This window comes from Zonotrichia albicollis, chromosome 14, assembly GCF_047830755.1.
Source record: "Zonotrichia albicollis isolate bZonAlb1 chromosome 14, bZonAlb1.hap1, whole genome shotgun sequence".
In the NCBI taxonomy this organism is placed as follows: Eukaryota; Metazoa; Chordata; class Aves; order Passeriformes; family Passerellidae; genus Zonotrichia; species Zonotrichia albicollis.
Genome location: NC_133832.1, coordinates 1,220,968 through 1,237,027, shown reverse-complemented (window position 1 = coordinate 1,237,027; position 16,060 = coordinate 1,220,968). Strand labels below are relative to the sequence as shown.

The window sequence follows — 16,060 nt, the reverse complement described above, 5'->3', positions numbered from 1 at the left end:
CTTAATGTAGAGAATTGGAATCATCCACCTGATTTCTTTTAAATTTGTAAGACCTGCAGAACCTCAAGTCAGTTGCCTGGTCAAAGAAATGTTGACCACAAAGTGACAACAGTTTTCTCATACTCTAAAACAATTCTGCTACTGCTTAAGAAGTGCATATAAAGTAATCTTTCTCCTACTTGAAGAAATTAAAAAAAAAAAAGTGGGAGAAGAAATTAGAAAAACTATTTTGCCTTTAACATTATTTGCTTGTAAACTGCCAATCTACTTGCAAGGACTGCAGGGGTACAGAATCAGAACTGCTGAAACCATAACAAAATGTTATGGTTTCAGTCTGTGTAACTCAGACTGAAATAAAAGTAATTGTATTACATAATTTACAGTATAATTCCTTGCAGGTAAAAAGAAAAAGCAATGTAATGTGCTTTCTTAGCCAGTGAGTACTATGCTCTTCATATTACTGTTGCTCAACTCTTGCATTCTTATTGACTGGAAAAACGTCCACCTTAACAAATCATAAACCAGTTTTATTCATTTACACATTCTGTGAAAAATCATAAACTGAGGGGTTTTCTTTAAACAAAGGTATCAGTTCCTCAGCTCTTTCCTTTGCAGAAGCTCACCAGTTAACAAATATTATATTTTATATTTATAAATGTATTAAAAAATCTTCTGGAACCTATTTTGCAGCCCATCTCTCCCAGACATCTATGTAACAAGCCTCAAAAAAAAAAAAAAAAAAAAAAAGAAAAAAAAAAAGAAAAAAAAAAGAAAAAAAAAAGAGAATTGTTGCAGAAGGGACAGCCCACAGAGCCCTGTAGACTGTACCTGTAGACTCAAAGAGAATGCCTGCTCTGATGGGTGACTACATGCAGTGATTCTGAGTACTTTTAAGTGCAGTTACATCAAAAATAATGGAAGAATGACCTTAAAGGAAAAAAAACCTATTACAGCATGAATTGTAGACTCTGAATTATATGGAAGGGTCTTCTTAAAAACTGTTTTATTTCCCAGTATTTTGTCATTTCTTCATAGTATACCTAAACTCTTTAATACATTTCTCCAGGCACAGAACATCTTACACTTTGACAGATTGTCTTTTACAGCGTGCATGAACTTATGGAATGCTTCTAAGTCCTGCAGTAAAATAATAATAATATTTTACTCTCCTATAATTTTGAAGATAATATGCAGGAAATATAAGGCACTGCACCCACTATCATTCCATAATACTGTCTAGGTATAGAAAAGATACAGTGTGTTCTCTAACTGCTTAAAGTCTCATTGGTCCCATAAGGAAAGAACAAAGCATATCAAAAAAGGTATCAAATACCCTTAGTTTTCACACTTCTGAAAGTGTTTTCACATTTCAATGACAACTGTATGTGCATTTGCTAGCTTTGGGTACAATAATTTCACATAAAGATGTAGCTACATCTAATCCAGTTTTTTGGAAGACTATACTGTCAGAGAAACCATAAAGAGTAACTATGATGGCAGTTCAAGATCTCAGTATTTAAATGAAGAAGATTTCAGAAGACAGGTTTCCTCCAAGCCTATGTAATGCTAATGATTACATTTAAAGTCTGATGTTTAATGATTATGCTTAATGTAATGTTTTAGTTTGAATTGAGTCCACTTGTGTTGTTTTTTCATTTGAATTTAAGATTCACATGGAAAATCTGTCACATCTATGGTATTTCATCAGAGTAAAAGCCATGTGAATAAACTATAATCGTCAACCACATTGGGCACTGTTTCTTTGGAAAAAATTTAGGCATTGTCAGGTTGCCATTACAAGGTCATATGAAAACCACTCTTCCAAACCCTTTATCAAAATGTATTGTTTTCTTGGACAAAGAGTAAGCAATAAGAGTCAACTGACAAATTCATACTTGTTCTTTGCAAACTTTTCAGGTGCAGTTCTGCAGTCTTGTCTTTGGCAAAATTGCTATCAACTTCCCAAAATTAACATCAGCAAAGGATGGATTTGTGCCTCTTTTCCTCTATTAAAAAGATTTATTAATGATCTAGCACCTGCGGGCACTTCCTACGCACCACTAGCAAAAAGTAAGCTGCAGTAGAGTTCCATTGTGAAAATAAGAAACTGGAAAAGCTAGCCATTAAACAGTGGTTATAATGAAATTATCAATTTCTCTAATTTCTTGTTACTCAATGTGCTGGTTTTGGCTGAGGCACAGGTACTTTTTGTTCCTAGTGGTTGGTATGGGCTGTGTTTTGGATTTGTGCTGAACATAGTGATGATAGTACAGAGATGCTTTTGTTACTGCTGAGCAGGGCTTGGAGATAACCAAGGCCTTTTCTGGCGTTCAAACTGCTGTCCTGGGGAAAGGGCTGGGGGAGTCTGGGAAACTGGGAGGTGACACAGTTGGGAGAGCAGATCAAAGGAATATTTTCTAGTAGATAAAGTGAAAAGAAGGAGGAGAAAGGGAGGACATTTGGTGTGATGGTGTTTGCCCTCTCAAGTAACTATAAGGTGTGATGGGGTCCTGAAGGTGTGGAACAACTGCCTGCCCCTGGGAAGCCAGGAATTAATTCCTTGTCTTGCTTTCCCTATTAAACTGTCTTTATCTCACTGCACAGTTTTTCTAGCTTTTACTCTTTAAATTCTCTCACCAGTCCACTGGTGGGGAAGTAAGCAAGGGCTGTGAGGGGCTTGGTGGCTGGCTGGAGTAAAACCACAATATGGAATGATGAAACATTAATCAACGTTTAAATGGGACTATATGAAAAGACAGATCACTTTAGATAAAAGAACAGCCATATTGTAGGTTACTACATAGTAAGAGAAGCATATTTAAATTTATTTAAACATCTTAAATTCTCTATGACCTAAATAGAACAGGAATATCATAAGTTGATTTCTCAGTAAGTGTTACTTTTCTGCATAATGATAAAAGAGAGAAAGAAATCCTAATCGGTTTCTTCAATCAAATTTTGGAGAAATCTACAACAATGAACTTAAGTGACAGACAACTGATCAACTGCCCCTATACAAATCTCTGAGTATCATGATAATACAAATGTTACATCTCATAAGTAAAAAACTATTTTAAATTATTTGTACTCACCATTTTTCACTTCTATAATTTTTAATTTTACTACAAACAGTACAGGAAGTATAAGAAATATTGTAAGAATTCTAGAAACAAAAATTGGCATCACTCACATTGTATTCAGTCATTGGTATTTTTTTGACAGACATCACACTGACAAGCCAAACACTTTAACAGGAGAAATAATTTCAATATAAGAAAATATGTTAAGCATTTTACATACTTTCTGAGGCAATCATTAACTGTAAGACACCTCTCTTATTATCTAACCCTCTTTAGTGTAATAAAATCACAGTTTCACAATAAAGGAAAAGCTCATTTGAAGGTCATTTTTTGCTTTCATATGCTTGTGGCAATTGGCTAGAATTACTTACTTCTGTATCAGTAGATGTGAAATGATAGATATTACAAAAGAAACAAACCACGCCTCAAAAATAATTAGTGGGAAAGCTAAATATCAGACTTTATATAGGTTCACTGTGAAGTGCTGAAAGAACTTTTATCCCACTGACAAAAATTCAAACACCTCTTTGTTAAAAAAAACCCCAAGAAACAATCCCAAAACCCAAAATAAATCCAAATTAATATATATCTACCTAGAAGTATTCTTCTTTCAACAATAACGTTAAAGAAAATAATGAGAAATTCAACTAAAAATTCTTTCATTTATGTTCAAAACAAAGTAACTCCTACTTATTTTTAATTTCGTTTTTAAAAGTAGTGTCCTATTGTTTCAAGAGTATTAGAACAAGTTGGTCCATTTAAACAGGGCAGATGAAATACAGGCAGAGTACCATGAATGTTTCCATATACACTTACTGATATGATAAACTGGAGCACAAACATATTTACATGTGTGCACAAACACTCAATAGCCATATTCCAGCACTTAGTGTATGAAGTCCTACTCAACAGGACAGGAACCTAATTTTTTATATACAGAATCCATAACTTACCTGTTATGCAGCTTATCATAGTTTTCCTTCAACAGTTTGTTCTCATTTTCTAGATCATTTATTCTTTCCTGTAACTAAAATGAAGAAGGAAGTTTTATTTGATGCACAGCACAAAAGCAAATTACAGTGAATGGGTGAAGACAGATAGTTAATTATTTGTAGGCATTGTCAAGCTATTATTTGTTCTTTTTATACAAAATCAGCATCACAGAATATTCTGTGTTGGAAGGGATACAAGGATCATCAAGTCCAATTAAAATGAATCGCCCATTTGGGGATGAAAACCACAACCTTGGCAGTACTAGCATCCTGCTCTAATCAAAAGAGCCAATCTCAGGGTATACACGCAAAATATAAAAATCTAAACGTCTAAGTATATTACTGACATGTTAAACAACACATTCTTGTTTTCAAAACATTCCCTAAAGCGAGACATAACTTGAAAGCTATGAGATAGCAAGAAGATACCTTCATGTATTACAATAGTTTAAAGGTTTGGAGGAAGTATCTGTGAGTTACTTCTTGGTAAACCTGGTTCATGCAAATACATTTAAAATAGGTAAACCAGGTGGTGAAACTAAATTTAGTACAAAATGTAACAGAAAAACAAGTAAGACTGCAGACTCTTACTTCTCATGCATTGAAGAGAATGAGAAATAAACCACTTGATTTTTAGCCCTAAGTGCGGTTGACATCCATAGAGAGCCTCTAGACAAAGAAACAGAAGTAACTGATTTGAACTGCTAAATCAGATATAACACTATAGTGTACTGGAATTAAATCAGTACACTATAGTGTTATATCTGATTTAGCAGTTCAAATCAGTTGAAAGAATATTAATCAGGTTGAAAGAATACTAAAATATATTACCAATAAATTAAGTATCATTTTCTTTCAGTTAACAAACCACTTGTTCAGTATCAGAATTGACATGGAATCCTATACCTTAACCTCAAATACTGCCCAAACACTGGTGACTATGCGGCACAGGGATAAAGTGTGGTTGATATTCTACCAAATGCAAAGCAGCAGCAGCCACTGTCTTTTTCTCTTTAATGGGATAAAAGTATATATATCAGTAGTATATATATATCACCATGTCAAGTCTTCTAAATGTGTTTGAAACATCTATTCACATTTTCACAATTAAAAGGTATCTCATCATTAACTCTTCCCTTATCTGTATGTACTTCAAGTAGATTCAAGATCTCTTGAACACAATCTCACCTCTTCTGTCCTTCTGTTTGAAATAGTTACTGTCTGCAATTCTTTTTGAAGATGAAAGCACTTTAACCGCTCCTCTTTAAGCTGAACATTCAGTTCATCACCTTTTGCTAATAAAGCATCATGGTTGGTCTTCAAGTTCTTTAGGTTCTGTGAAAAGGAAGGAAGGAATATCAAAATCAGACCTTGCAGAATGTTCCCTCACTGTGTATTTCAACACGGGGCTCTCAAGGCGCTATTGAGTAGATGTTCTCAATGTGATCAGCAAGACACATTCTTGAACTAAGTAACTAAAAGTAACTTTCACTTCCCACGGCCCACAGAAGGTGACCTGGCTGCCCTCATGAATTATCAAACCCTCCGTTTCCTCATGATGAAAATGACAAAGAAATAAATCTGTAAAGCAATTAAAAGATTTTGCAGTGCTTACAGTGGTTGTACATGCTAACCAAAAACCACTGCTGCAGCAAGCAGAAATCAATGTCATCCACATCTATGTTAATCACAGAGCTTGCCACAGCTCTCTTAACCCTTATATTTACATATACATATATACACACACACACATATAAATCTTTATACTTGTAGATACACATATACACACAATTGTAGATATATGATTCTTTTGCAACCCTCATGCATTCAGCTCTATTTCCTAGCTAGAAGAACTTTAATAAGGGACTTCTGATTTATATCATATTTTCATTTACTTTGATGGCACATTTAACCAATTTTAAAATTAAATGGAGGATGCCAATAGAGCCTCTATTCCAGAATATTAGTAAATATTATACTGCCTACAATCCTGTAATTAGGCCTCATTCATTAAAAATTCATATGTAAATCACATTCAAATTATGATTTGAGACAAAATAGTTGAAAACCCAATTTCCTGTTTCATAAAATAACTGGATGGTAATTTATGCCAAATACATATGTGAATATAGTTAATGTTTAATGCTTTTAGACAGAAAGAAGTTAGCTTCATTTTTTTTCCATACAGCATTCCTACAAAGTAGTTAAATGGAGAAGCTAAATGTTAATCCTGTAAAAATCGTTTACATTCACATGCGGTCTGAACAGACTGGAAATTAACAAAAAACCTATGAAAAATCAGTCACCAACTTGATCTTCAGCTTTTTGTATTCATTTCCAGGAAGACAAAAATCACAAAGAATACACAATATTAGCAGTCAGTCTAACTAAAAGAAATAGAGTTATTTTTATAGCTATTTTTATAAGTAGTTATTTATAGTTATAAACGGAGAGAATTTAAATTCTAGAGTAAACTCTCTCTATTTTAGCTTTCTTAAAGAGAAAGAAGACAAAATGTCATGTTAAACCTTTTCTCAGTTTGGCAGAGAAGATACAGGAGTTACACAGAATAGGGGAAGGAGGCACAGCAAAATAAAATGCAGAAACAGGAAAACATGGCCAAAAAAAAGAATCAAAGAAAAATCTAATGGCACAAGTGTTATTTAGCATGCTAACAACAAGCACACAGGTGTTTTTAAAGATACTCAGTTCTTCCACTTCTTAAGACTGGATACATAATAAAGCTCTATTGCAGGTAGGATTCCTCCTTACAGGAAGTCTCCCATTTCCAAGGTATTATCATACTACCTTTGTACACATATGCAGTTTTCCATATACATACAGGAAAAAAGCAGAAAAAAAGTGGTATAATTAAAACTTACAGAGATATTTTCATAAAATTGCTCTTTTTATAAGGAAAATTGTTACTTAAAGTGGCCCTCTAAAATAATTTCCAAGAACATATGAGCAGAGGTTAAATCCTAACAGAAGAGCCAAACTGCCCAAACTTCAGCAAAGAGTAATAAAGTGGAGGGTGCTTGGTAGTCTTTTTTGATAAATCAGAACATCTAAATCAAAGTCCTCTATTTAAACGATCATGGATCTCTTTCCACAGCCAGACAACTCAGTTCATTCTTCATAATCGGCTTGGTATGACTTTGCAGATGAAATCACTAAGACCTGCTGGACCTTGCTGAAAGAAAGAGAGATTAAGACTAAAAATCCCTACTCCATCTGGAGTAATTTGAGAGAAATCTAGGATGTGGTTTATTGGATTATGATCCCAATATTATCAAGTAGATTGTGCCTGGGCTCGTCTGACCCCTGCTGCTGGGCTAAAGGCGGCAACTGCGGTGTTTCATCTCAGAGACACCTTTGGCTGGCTGGGTGTTGCAGCCGGGCACTGAAACAAACACAGGCTTGTAGCTCAGGTGGAAGGGCTTCAGGCTAAGTTAAAGAGGAAAAGGAGACAGATTCTGCTGGAAGGTTTATATCCAGAGTTTAATTCCATGGTCACAGACATCTGAATCTTAGGTAACAGCTCCAACAGAATCCTGAGCACATGGTCGGGGCTCAATTTAAGCCTGGGGACAGGGGGAGGGGAAGGGACAGGTGAGCACCAACCAGGTGGGAGGAGGAGGGTCTCAGGGGACGAGGGACACATAGACAGGCCAATGACCCCCAGGCCTGAATTGCATCCTTTGAACTTGACCAACCACACTGAGTGCCTTGCTGCAATATTTAAGACAGATTGACAACCCAGCAGGGGGCAAGGGGGAAGGGGAAGAGAGGTATTGCCACACCTGGGAAGGGACTGGGAAGTTTAAAACAGGAATTGTATTGACTTAGAATCAAGAACTGTGTATAATTTGTCTTCTGTTTAGCATGCTTATGTGATAAGAGCATAGAAATGTCACTGATCAAATTGCAATTACCTCTTCAAGCTGGAGAAACTTTCCTTCCATTGCTGAAAGAGCATTGCTTTTCTCAGCCAGCTGTTTACGGACTTTGATCATTTCCACATTGTCCTGAATGTTTAGCCTTCAAAATTAAAAACAAATGCATCATAAACACATACTTCGAAGAAGATGTAGTGTATAATAGCCAAATTAATTTGTTCTTCTATAATTCACACTAGAGAGTTTAGGTAAATACGCATTTTACTGTTTGATGACACAGCAACTTCAATCAATACATATACATCTTTGTTTATTGTATAAAACTGTATATGACAGAAAAAGAAAACAATCCCCTGCCTAAAGAGATTGTTTTTCCTCTCTCCCGCCATCCAAAATATTTGGTGCCAGTAGAACACCATTTTGTGAAGTTTTCACCTATCAAACACTGCAAAGAAAATGAGAGCTAGCAATTTAGACTATAACATCTTAAATCTGGTATTCAAACAAGCTGCCAGTGTGTCTTAATTACACGAAAATAATTTAATATCTATGCAGATATTCTTACAATTCTAAGATTAATTTGAGCCTGTACTGTTTATTAGAAAGGATGTTCAAAATCATTCAAAAATTTAAAAAATATTTACTTAAGTGTTTTTCCTTACTTCAAACGGTGCAACTAAACCCCATTATTTCTGCAAATATGAGAGGAGAAACCAGGGATTTTTATTAATATAAATTATGATAAAATCAGAATAGATTTTCAATATCTGAAAAGGCAATTTCTCTTCCAATATTTGTTTATTTTAGACACACAGGACAAATTGTCACAATGCCATGCTGGAGCGAGTGAAGGGGGCTACAAAGCTTCAACATCTGGAAAACACTTGAGTACGTGAATAAAGTAATGTTGCTCTCTAATACTAAAACAGTGTTAGAGACTTTCATTTATCTCAACATTTTCTGCAACAGCAGAGCAGAATTTTTCTACTATTTGTAGATTCCAAATTACTGAGTACTAGTGAACATTAAATTGTCCACTATGAACCTACACCTAAAATTTGATAAGAATTAAAGTGAAGGAAAAACAGGTGATTAAAATTTTATGACTTGAACTTTAACTGAACCTGTATCAGCTGGAAAAGAATTCTCTAAAATGGTAATTATGAACTTTTTTGTTTATTTATGAAAGAATATCATAACTTATAATTGTAACTATTTCCTTGCTTAGAATTATCCATGCTATTTGGCAAAACATTTTATGGCTTGGTTTCACCAATCGGACAAAAATTAGTAAGTAGTAACTTCCACAGCTACCTACAAACATTATGATATAACTCTTTTAATTTTTCACAATACCTTTGGCTTGCTGTACCCTGCTCTTTCAGCCGTAGGGTGGATTCTTCAATTTCCTTTTCTTTCCTTCTTAGTTGATTCCCAAGAATCTCTCTGGCACGGTCTAATTCCTCAATTTGGTTCTTTTGGGACTCAATGACAGTCTCCCTGCAAGTACAAGCATCCTACATTCTAAAACCAGTTATATATTTTTTCAAGGAAAAAAAAAAGAGTACTCAAGTAAGCCAAACTTTTAAGTGTTCAGCAAAATCTGTATTTCTTATTAACATACATTACAAGAGAGGCTAATGAGTTTAAATTTCTATTGAAGAGCAACACAAACTCTCAAAATAAATATTTCTGTGGACTGAATAATGCTTAGCAGAACCTCCCTAAGATGCTGTTCACGGTTTCTTATACTCTGTATTAGAAGTATCCTCCTTCTCATCCATTAGCACCAATGGTTTCTCAAAAGCAAAACACCATTACTAGCTATCAAAAAATTAGATCTTCAATGGATGGAGCACTGAAAGTAATTTTTAAGCTTTTATTCTGAAATGGAAAAATCTAAACCCCAAAAAAAGCAAAAAAGAAAACAAAATCAAAATATGGGTTTTGAACAGTGGAATTTATCCAATGAATGCATGAAAAAGTAATTTATAGGAATATTTCCATACAATTGTTTCTTATTATTCCAGTTAATCATTGCATTTATAAAATTTCAAGCACAAAATAAATAATTGCACATTAATCCATGTATTTCTAAACTTAGCTTGCCCATTAATTGTAAATCTAGCATTGCCAGACAAGGTAATCGATAATCTGATTTAAGTAAATCACTCTGAAAATAAACTAACAGCTTTTAGAAAACCCAGGTTCTAAACATAATTCAGAGAAGAAAAATATTCTAATCAGACCTCAATATCTTTAAATTAAATGCTAACTACCTTTTCTATATAACACCTCTCTATTTCTCATGCTATCTCTACATCAAGGATGCTGCAAGGGTTTCAATTTCAATTGAAACGTGTAGATGAATTACAAACCACACTTCAAAATGCAAAAGTGAATCAGAATCATTTTACATAACTATCCCAATACTGTGCTTTTTGTGCTTATCCATAAAATCTGTCTGCCTCTAGGAATGAAACTTAAATGCATCAGTGAAACACATTCACATAGTTACTACTTGCATGGTGGTGCACATTTTAGGACTTATGTCGGTAAAGATTTTGCAGCTAGGGTTCTTTCTTCTTTTGTCACCTTTGACCCATAACAAACATTGCATCCTAGCAAACAAAGCCTCACCACTGGAGACCAGTTTTAACTTGTAGCCAAATTCTTATGTACCTACATTTTGCATTCTAAATCCTTCATTTCCTGTTTTCCTTAACATTCTGCATTGTTACCAGTGTTATTATTGCCAGAACAAACCGTTTTATTTTCTGAACTGAAAACTTCTTAGAATATATACTTTTTTTCTTCAAGAAAACCTTAAGTTATAAGAGCTATAATGACAAAAAAAGAAGTAATATGAAAATCATACAAATTTCTGATTTCAGCTCTTGAATCCTCGAGCAGACTCTGTCCATATTTAGGAAGCACAAGGTCAGATGATCTCACTTCTAAACCTTGAAATCTCATTCCTGAATACAAAAGCAAAGATAAATTTTTGACTTGTTGAATGAGAAAGCTCCTAACAAGCCAACTATCTTAATACAGCACAAATAATTGCAACTTCTATATAGATGTCAAAAGAAGTATTTTTACAACAAAATCACATAGAAATAATCATAATATGCACACAACATAAGCTGCTGTAAAATCTGAAGGATGAGCGATGCCAAACAGTGTTAAAGCAAACTGTTAAAAACATGTCCTGAAAGATTTTGAGAAGATTTTACTTTCAAAGAGAACAGAGATCGTGTCTTCAAAGAAAATAAATGTCAGTATTATTAGACAGGAACATGAACTTGTAATCACTTTTTCTCATCATTTTCTCTGCAAAATCCCAAGGGACATTCACCCAGACCTGCAATTGTTAGGACTGTATTTTAGTAGCAGTGCAGATAATTTCATTGTGTTGTTTAGAAGCATCCTAAGCCCATGGTGAAGAAAAGAAGTGAGAAATTAATTAAGGAAGAGTTATTACTCTAGGAGCAAATGCAATGGTTTCTCCACATGTTTCTCCTACTCTTTGCAAGAAGAAATTATCCAAGTTTTGTGGTGGGACCAAATACATTTAATTTCAAAGACAGCATTAAGGCAGCCATCCCTCAATCCTCAGAACTGCATAACTTAGGTTTAAGGTACAGTGATGCCAAGAGTTTCCCAAAATGCCTGAAAAACTTACCTACTGTGCTGCATTAACTTGACCTATTTAGAATTTTGATCTTTACGTGTTATTTTAAGGTACTGCTAATTGCGATATAGATATATAGATATAGATGCACATGTGTGTGTATATGCTTAGAAGTTTTTTTTTTGTTTACTTTTGTTCAACTCAAGGTACTTCTTACATGACTGCACTCAAAGAAAGCAAGTTATCTCCAGAACATCCATACCTGATTAGCTTTCCATGGTATTTTTAAATCAGCCAAACAAAAAGCAGATACAGGAAGCTCTAATTATTATTTGTAGAGTTTTCTTGTCTCTTAATACCTTAGAGACAGCTAAACTATCCTCATTTTTTCCAGGCATTTTATTTTTCAATAATTGCTCTGCATATTTTCTGATCTGCACTAAAAATGTTTTGAAATTCAGAATCATGGTTTCAAGTGCAATGAAAGAGCCAGCTGTTTTAATAAATTATACCCTTCTTGGTGTGCTCTGGCATGCCAGCAGTCTCACTCTCTTTTTTCAGACCAGTGTTCACACGAGACTGAACGGAGCTGTACTGACAAGGCCTATGGCCTTGAATCTGGAGCTGCTGTTTAGTTGAAATGAGTTTGTTGCGGAGGCTCTCATTTTGTTTCTCAAGCTCACAGACTTTTTCTCGCAAATGCTCAATCATTTCTTCCAGCTCCAGAGCCTGACCCAGCCGCTTGGGTCCAGAGCCAGCCTGGTCACATTTTCTTTTATCATTAACGAGCCGTATTAACTTGGTGGTCATTCTGGGGAAAACAATTCACAAAAAAGAAAAATAATGTGAAAAGTTAGCATAAAAAGTATTCTGTTGAAAGGAACATAGCCACTATGGAGACGTCAGCATAGAACATTGATAATAAATTTCAAGTTTTGATATAACTATTGTTGCCTGGGACAAACTCCTTGAAGGTAACTGATACCACTGAGCAGCAACCTGCATTATAGCACTGAAGAATAACAGTTTCCTAAGGCTAATCATTTAAGGTTAGTGAAGGAAGGACACCTTTACATTGTATTTTTACCGAAGTGGACTAAGTACACCCACCTGGTGTAAGTGGATCATGAGTGGTATTTCCTGTGCACAGAAACATAGGAACTGCCATTTGAAATAATGAAACAATTAATTTCATCTACAATCTTGTATTTGACAACAACCTAACAGAAAATATGGAAATTATGTAATACTGGTCAACTGGACAGTGGCTCACTGAATACTGAGTCAAAATAAAATAATGTTTCGTATTTTAAAGTATGAAATAGGCACTATTGTCAACTACCCTTTGATGAATTCATTAGCTCCTTGTGGGAATCCATAAAATCAGAGGGTTTTGGGAAAGCTGCAAAAAGGAGGCATCAGAGACAGCAGAACTATGATTAGAGCTAAGCAGTCGCCATAAGTTTGGTCAACAGAAAAATTACGTAAGAAGTAGAAAAGGACGAATAGAACAATGGTCTGTGTATTAATGCTTGTCTAATTTTAATGCTTGTCTAATATTAATGTTAGAATAACTCCCTAAGTTGCAGAAAAGTGTATCTAGCGAGATATTTGGAAGTTCTAAGCTTAATAATGGTGGTCTGTGCATTGTGCTTTAAGGCTTACATGCAGGTATTGTATTTGAAATAAGCAAGCTACATGTGCTTATAGTGGTTGGATGGAACTACTGTCAATATGCTTTTGCTTAGTGTGATTGGTCAAAAAAGTTTTAAAGTATGTTGTAACACTAAGTTCTTGGTCTGCTGCCTGGGATGTGAGCTGATGGCATCTTCCCATTGTCATAACCATGTAATGAGACTGATACTGGAAAATAAAACAGCTCAAGACACGTTCCTAGCAGTCCTGTCCTGTCCGTGATTTGTACATAGCCCTCGGCTGGTGATAGCTCCTCACCAGAAACTGGCTTACATGCAGAAAGACTTTGTTAACAATTAGCACAATGCAAACACAGAGTCACAGCATTCAGCCTTTATGCAATATCGTAATGCTTCAAACAGCTTTTCACAGTCCAGATCAGTTTGCCACCACACTAAGTCCTGGCAAAGATTAGCACACAAATCCTAGCATACTGAGTTTAATAATCAGCCTAAAGTTGCTTGTATATTTGTGGGTAAACTGGGTACTGTGCTCCCCATGCTATTTGGGACTTCTTCCCTGAAGTTATCTATTACGTTTAATATGCACATGCTTCATGGTGTCAGTGGCTGGAGACAGGGACAACACACACCCTGACGTCCATGTAGCAAAAGAGTGTGTTTATTCCTCAAGCCCCTCTTTATAAAGGGGTTTGAAAAACCCAGTCTGGATAGCTCATTGGTCTGATCTTTGACACCGCCCAAGCTCCTGGACCAGCGAGACGTCTGCAGCTAAGGATGGAACGTAATTGGCTGAGGTTCCTGTCAGTCAACCCAGGGGCCAGGTTTATGGAGCCCGCAGGGCTTCTTATCTATAGCCGAATTAACTGCCCAGTGCAAGCGAGCTTGTACTGTGACATAATGTGACAGCTATCTACTGAATAAAGGAGTAATGATTATAAAGACATTTTAGTGCTAATTCACCAATAAAAAGCTAAATGCTATTCAACTTCTTGAAAGACAGACTGGGACAAAAAAGGGGCAGAATCTCTCTGGATAGACCATTCTGATTCTAGAATGAAAAGCCTGAAGAACCATTAGGCTGCTAAAGCCTGCTCTCCAATTCCCAGAACACTCCACCAGCACAGCTGGGAATCCAAGGCATCAGCTCTGATGTAGTAGACAGCAGTGTACCTCTGTACAGGGAGATCTAACAGGCATAGAAAAAAACCATCTCACATACTCAGAGACAACAGATTGTAGAAATCAATACAAAAATCATGTCCAGTGGGTGATTTTTGGTACCGTATTAAAAAGTGCTCTGAGAGAAATCAGCGTGATTTTACATTTGTTGATGATGCTTTAAAGAGACAAAAAGGTACTGTGAGTTAAAATTAAAATATTAAACCCCATACCTTTTAATTTTCTCCTCTTGCTTATTGGCATACTGTTTGAGTAGGATATGGTCATCACGTAGACGAAGAAATCTGTCCTCCAGTTCCTCTCGACCGATTCTTGATATGACTTGTCGAGCTTTTACATTCTGTGTAGATGATGATTCTACCCAAACCAAGGCAATTTTAAATTACCTTCAATACATTCAATAATAACATAACTCAAAGTCTAAATCACTTTGAAATTCTGAAAAAAAATTAACAAAAAATTTCGAGTAAAATGTATTTTACACTTGTTTCAGTCTACTGATTAATTTCCTCAGACTTATGGGCATGTTAATAACTTCCTTTTTCCTTTCTCTAAGAGACTAAAAAAAAAACATAGTTCAAATGATGCAGCAAACTGATTACTTACCAGGCAATGCAAATATAACAATTTAGCAAGCAACTAGGAATGGTCAAACATAATTAAAAGATAGGATGAACATTACCATTGAGATGTTTTCTAATGTTTCAAAGTGAACATACTCTCTTGAAGCTTGAAAGAATTAACTCACAGTTGTGAAAACGAACTCAAATACAAGACTAAGCCCAGCAGTCTCATTCAATAGCAGCTGAGTAATATATAAGAATTGCACAGTACTTTTGGCTCCCATTTTCTTAAATGGATCTGACCTTGTCCTCAGTTCTGCAAAAAAGCATTCTCTTTCCTTCTAGAAGGATGAACGTTATAGTTTGATGAGTTTTCCAGTTTTTAGCATCTCACAGCAACTTCTCTTTACAACAACCTACTTGAACACAGAATGAGTCACTGTACCTTTCAAAATTTAACCCAGATTTTGATCTTCATTTTGTGAAACATTTTTAGAAAGAAGCTAAGGAAGCCACTGAGCAAAGTCTGCAATTGCAATAAATAGCATCTGGTACAAACCTTGTAATCCTTCAATTCCAGCTGGAGTAAGGACTGTATCTCTCACAGCAAGGTTCCCCACAGTTTCATCAGCTGAAACAGGCATGGCTTAACTAGGAATGACAAAATTCAAATGCTTCTCCATCTACAATTTAAACTGTGAGACTAGAATGAACGACAAAACATCATATAAAATGATGGCTAAAGTAATGACAGATTCACTGGAATGACTGAGTCATGTATTACTGTAAATGTTCCTATCTCAACTGAATTCCTCAGAGGACAATCAAAACCGTCAAGTTTAACATTATGCCATTTTTAATCCATGCACAAAATATGGCTTATTTGGTTATGCAGCAGCTAGCTCCAATTGTATTTAATGCATGCATAATGCATGAGCTTTTGAAGTTCTAGACCGTTTTCAGCAATCTTTGGGCTAAGGACATATTTCCAAGTGGATGTGGGAGGATCTGATGGGGTTTCTTCTGTGTCTTTGTTTTTGGGGTGTTTTATTCAG

At 35.3% G+C, this 16,060-nt stretch overlaps 1 protein-coding gene across 12 annotated transcripts in view; it reads right to left on the bottom strand.

Annotated features, from left to right (window-relative positions):
- Positions 1-16,060, bottom strand: part of LOC102070912 (protein fantom) — a 41,504-nt gene that overhangs the window by 23,614 nt on the left and 1,830 nt on the right. For 5 of the 12 annotated variants that reach the window (XM_074551295.1, XM_014272001.3, XM_014272002.3 and 2 more), the window contains exons 2-9: positions 15,565-15,656; positions 14,655-14,799; positions 12,118-12,416; positions 10,850-10,949; positions 9,328-9,471; positions 8,008-8,113; positions 5,261-5,407; positions 4,034-4,107 (exon numbers count right to left, since the gene is read on the bottom strand). In XM_074551295.1, the coding sequence (XP_074407396.1) occupies positions 4,034-4,107; positions 5,261-5,407; positions 8,008-8,113; positions 9,328-9,471; positions 10,850-10,949; positions 12,118-12,416; positions 14,655-14,799; positions 15,565-15,649 (1,100 nt within the window). In that variant the 5' untranslated portion in view covers positions 15,650-15,656. Of the gene's footprint in view, positions 1-4,033; positions 4,108-4,663; positions 4,742-5,260; positions 5,408-8,007; positions 8,114-9,327; positions 9,472-10,849; positions 10,950-12,117; positions 12,417-14,654; positions 14,800-15,564; positions 15,709-16,060 lie in introns of those variants that run through there. The other 7 variants (XM_074551293.1, XM_074551298.1, XM_074551299.1 and 4 more) reach the window with 4 other exon arrangements.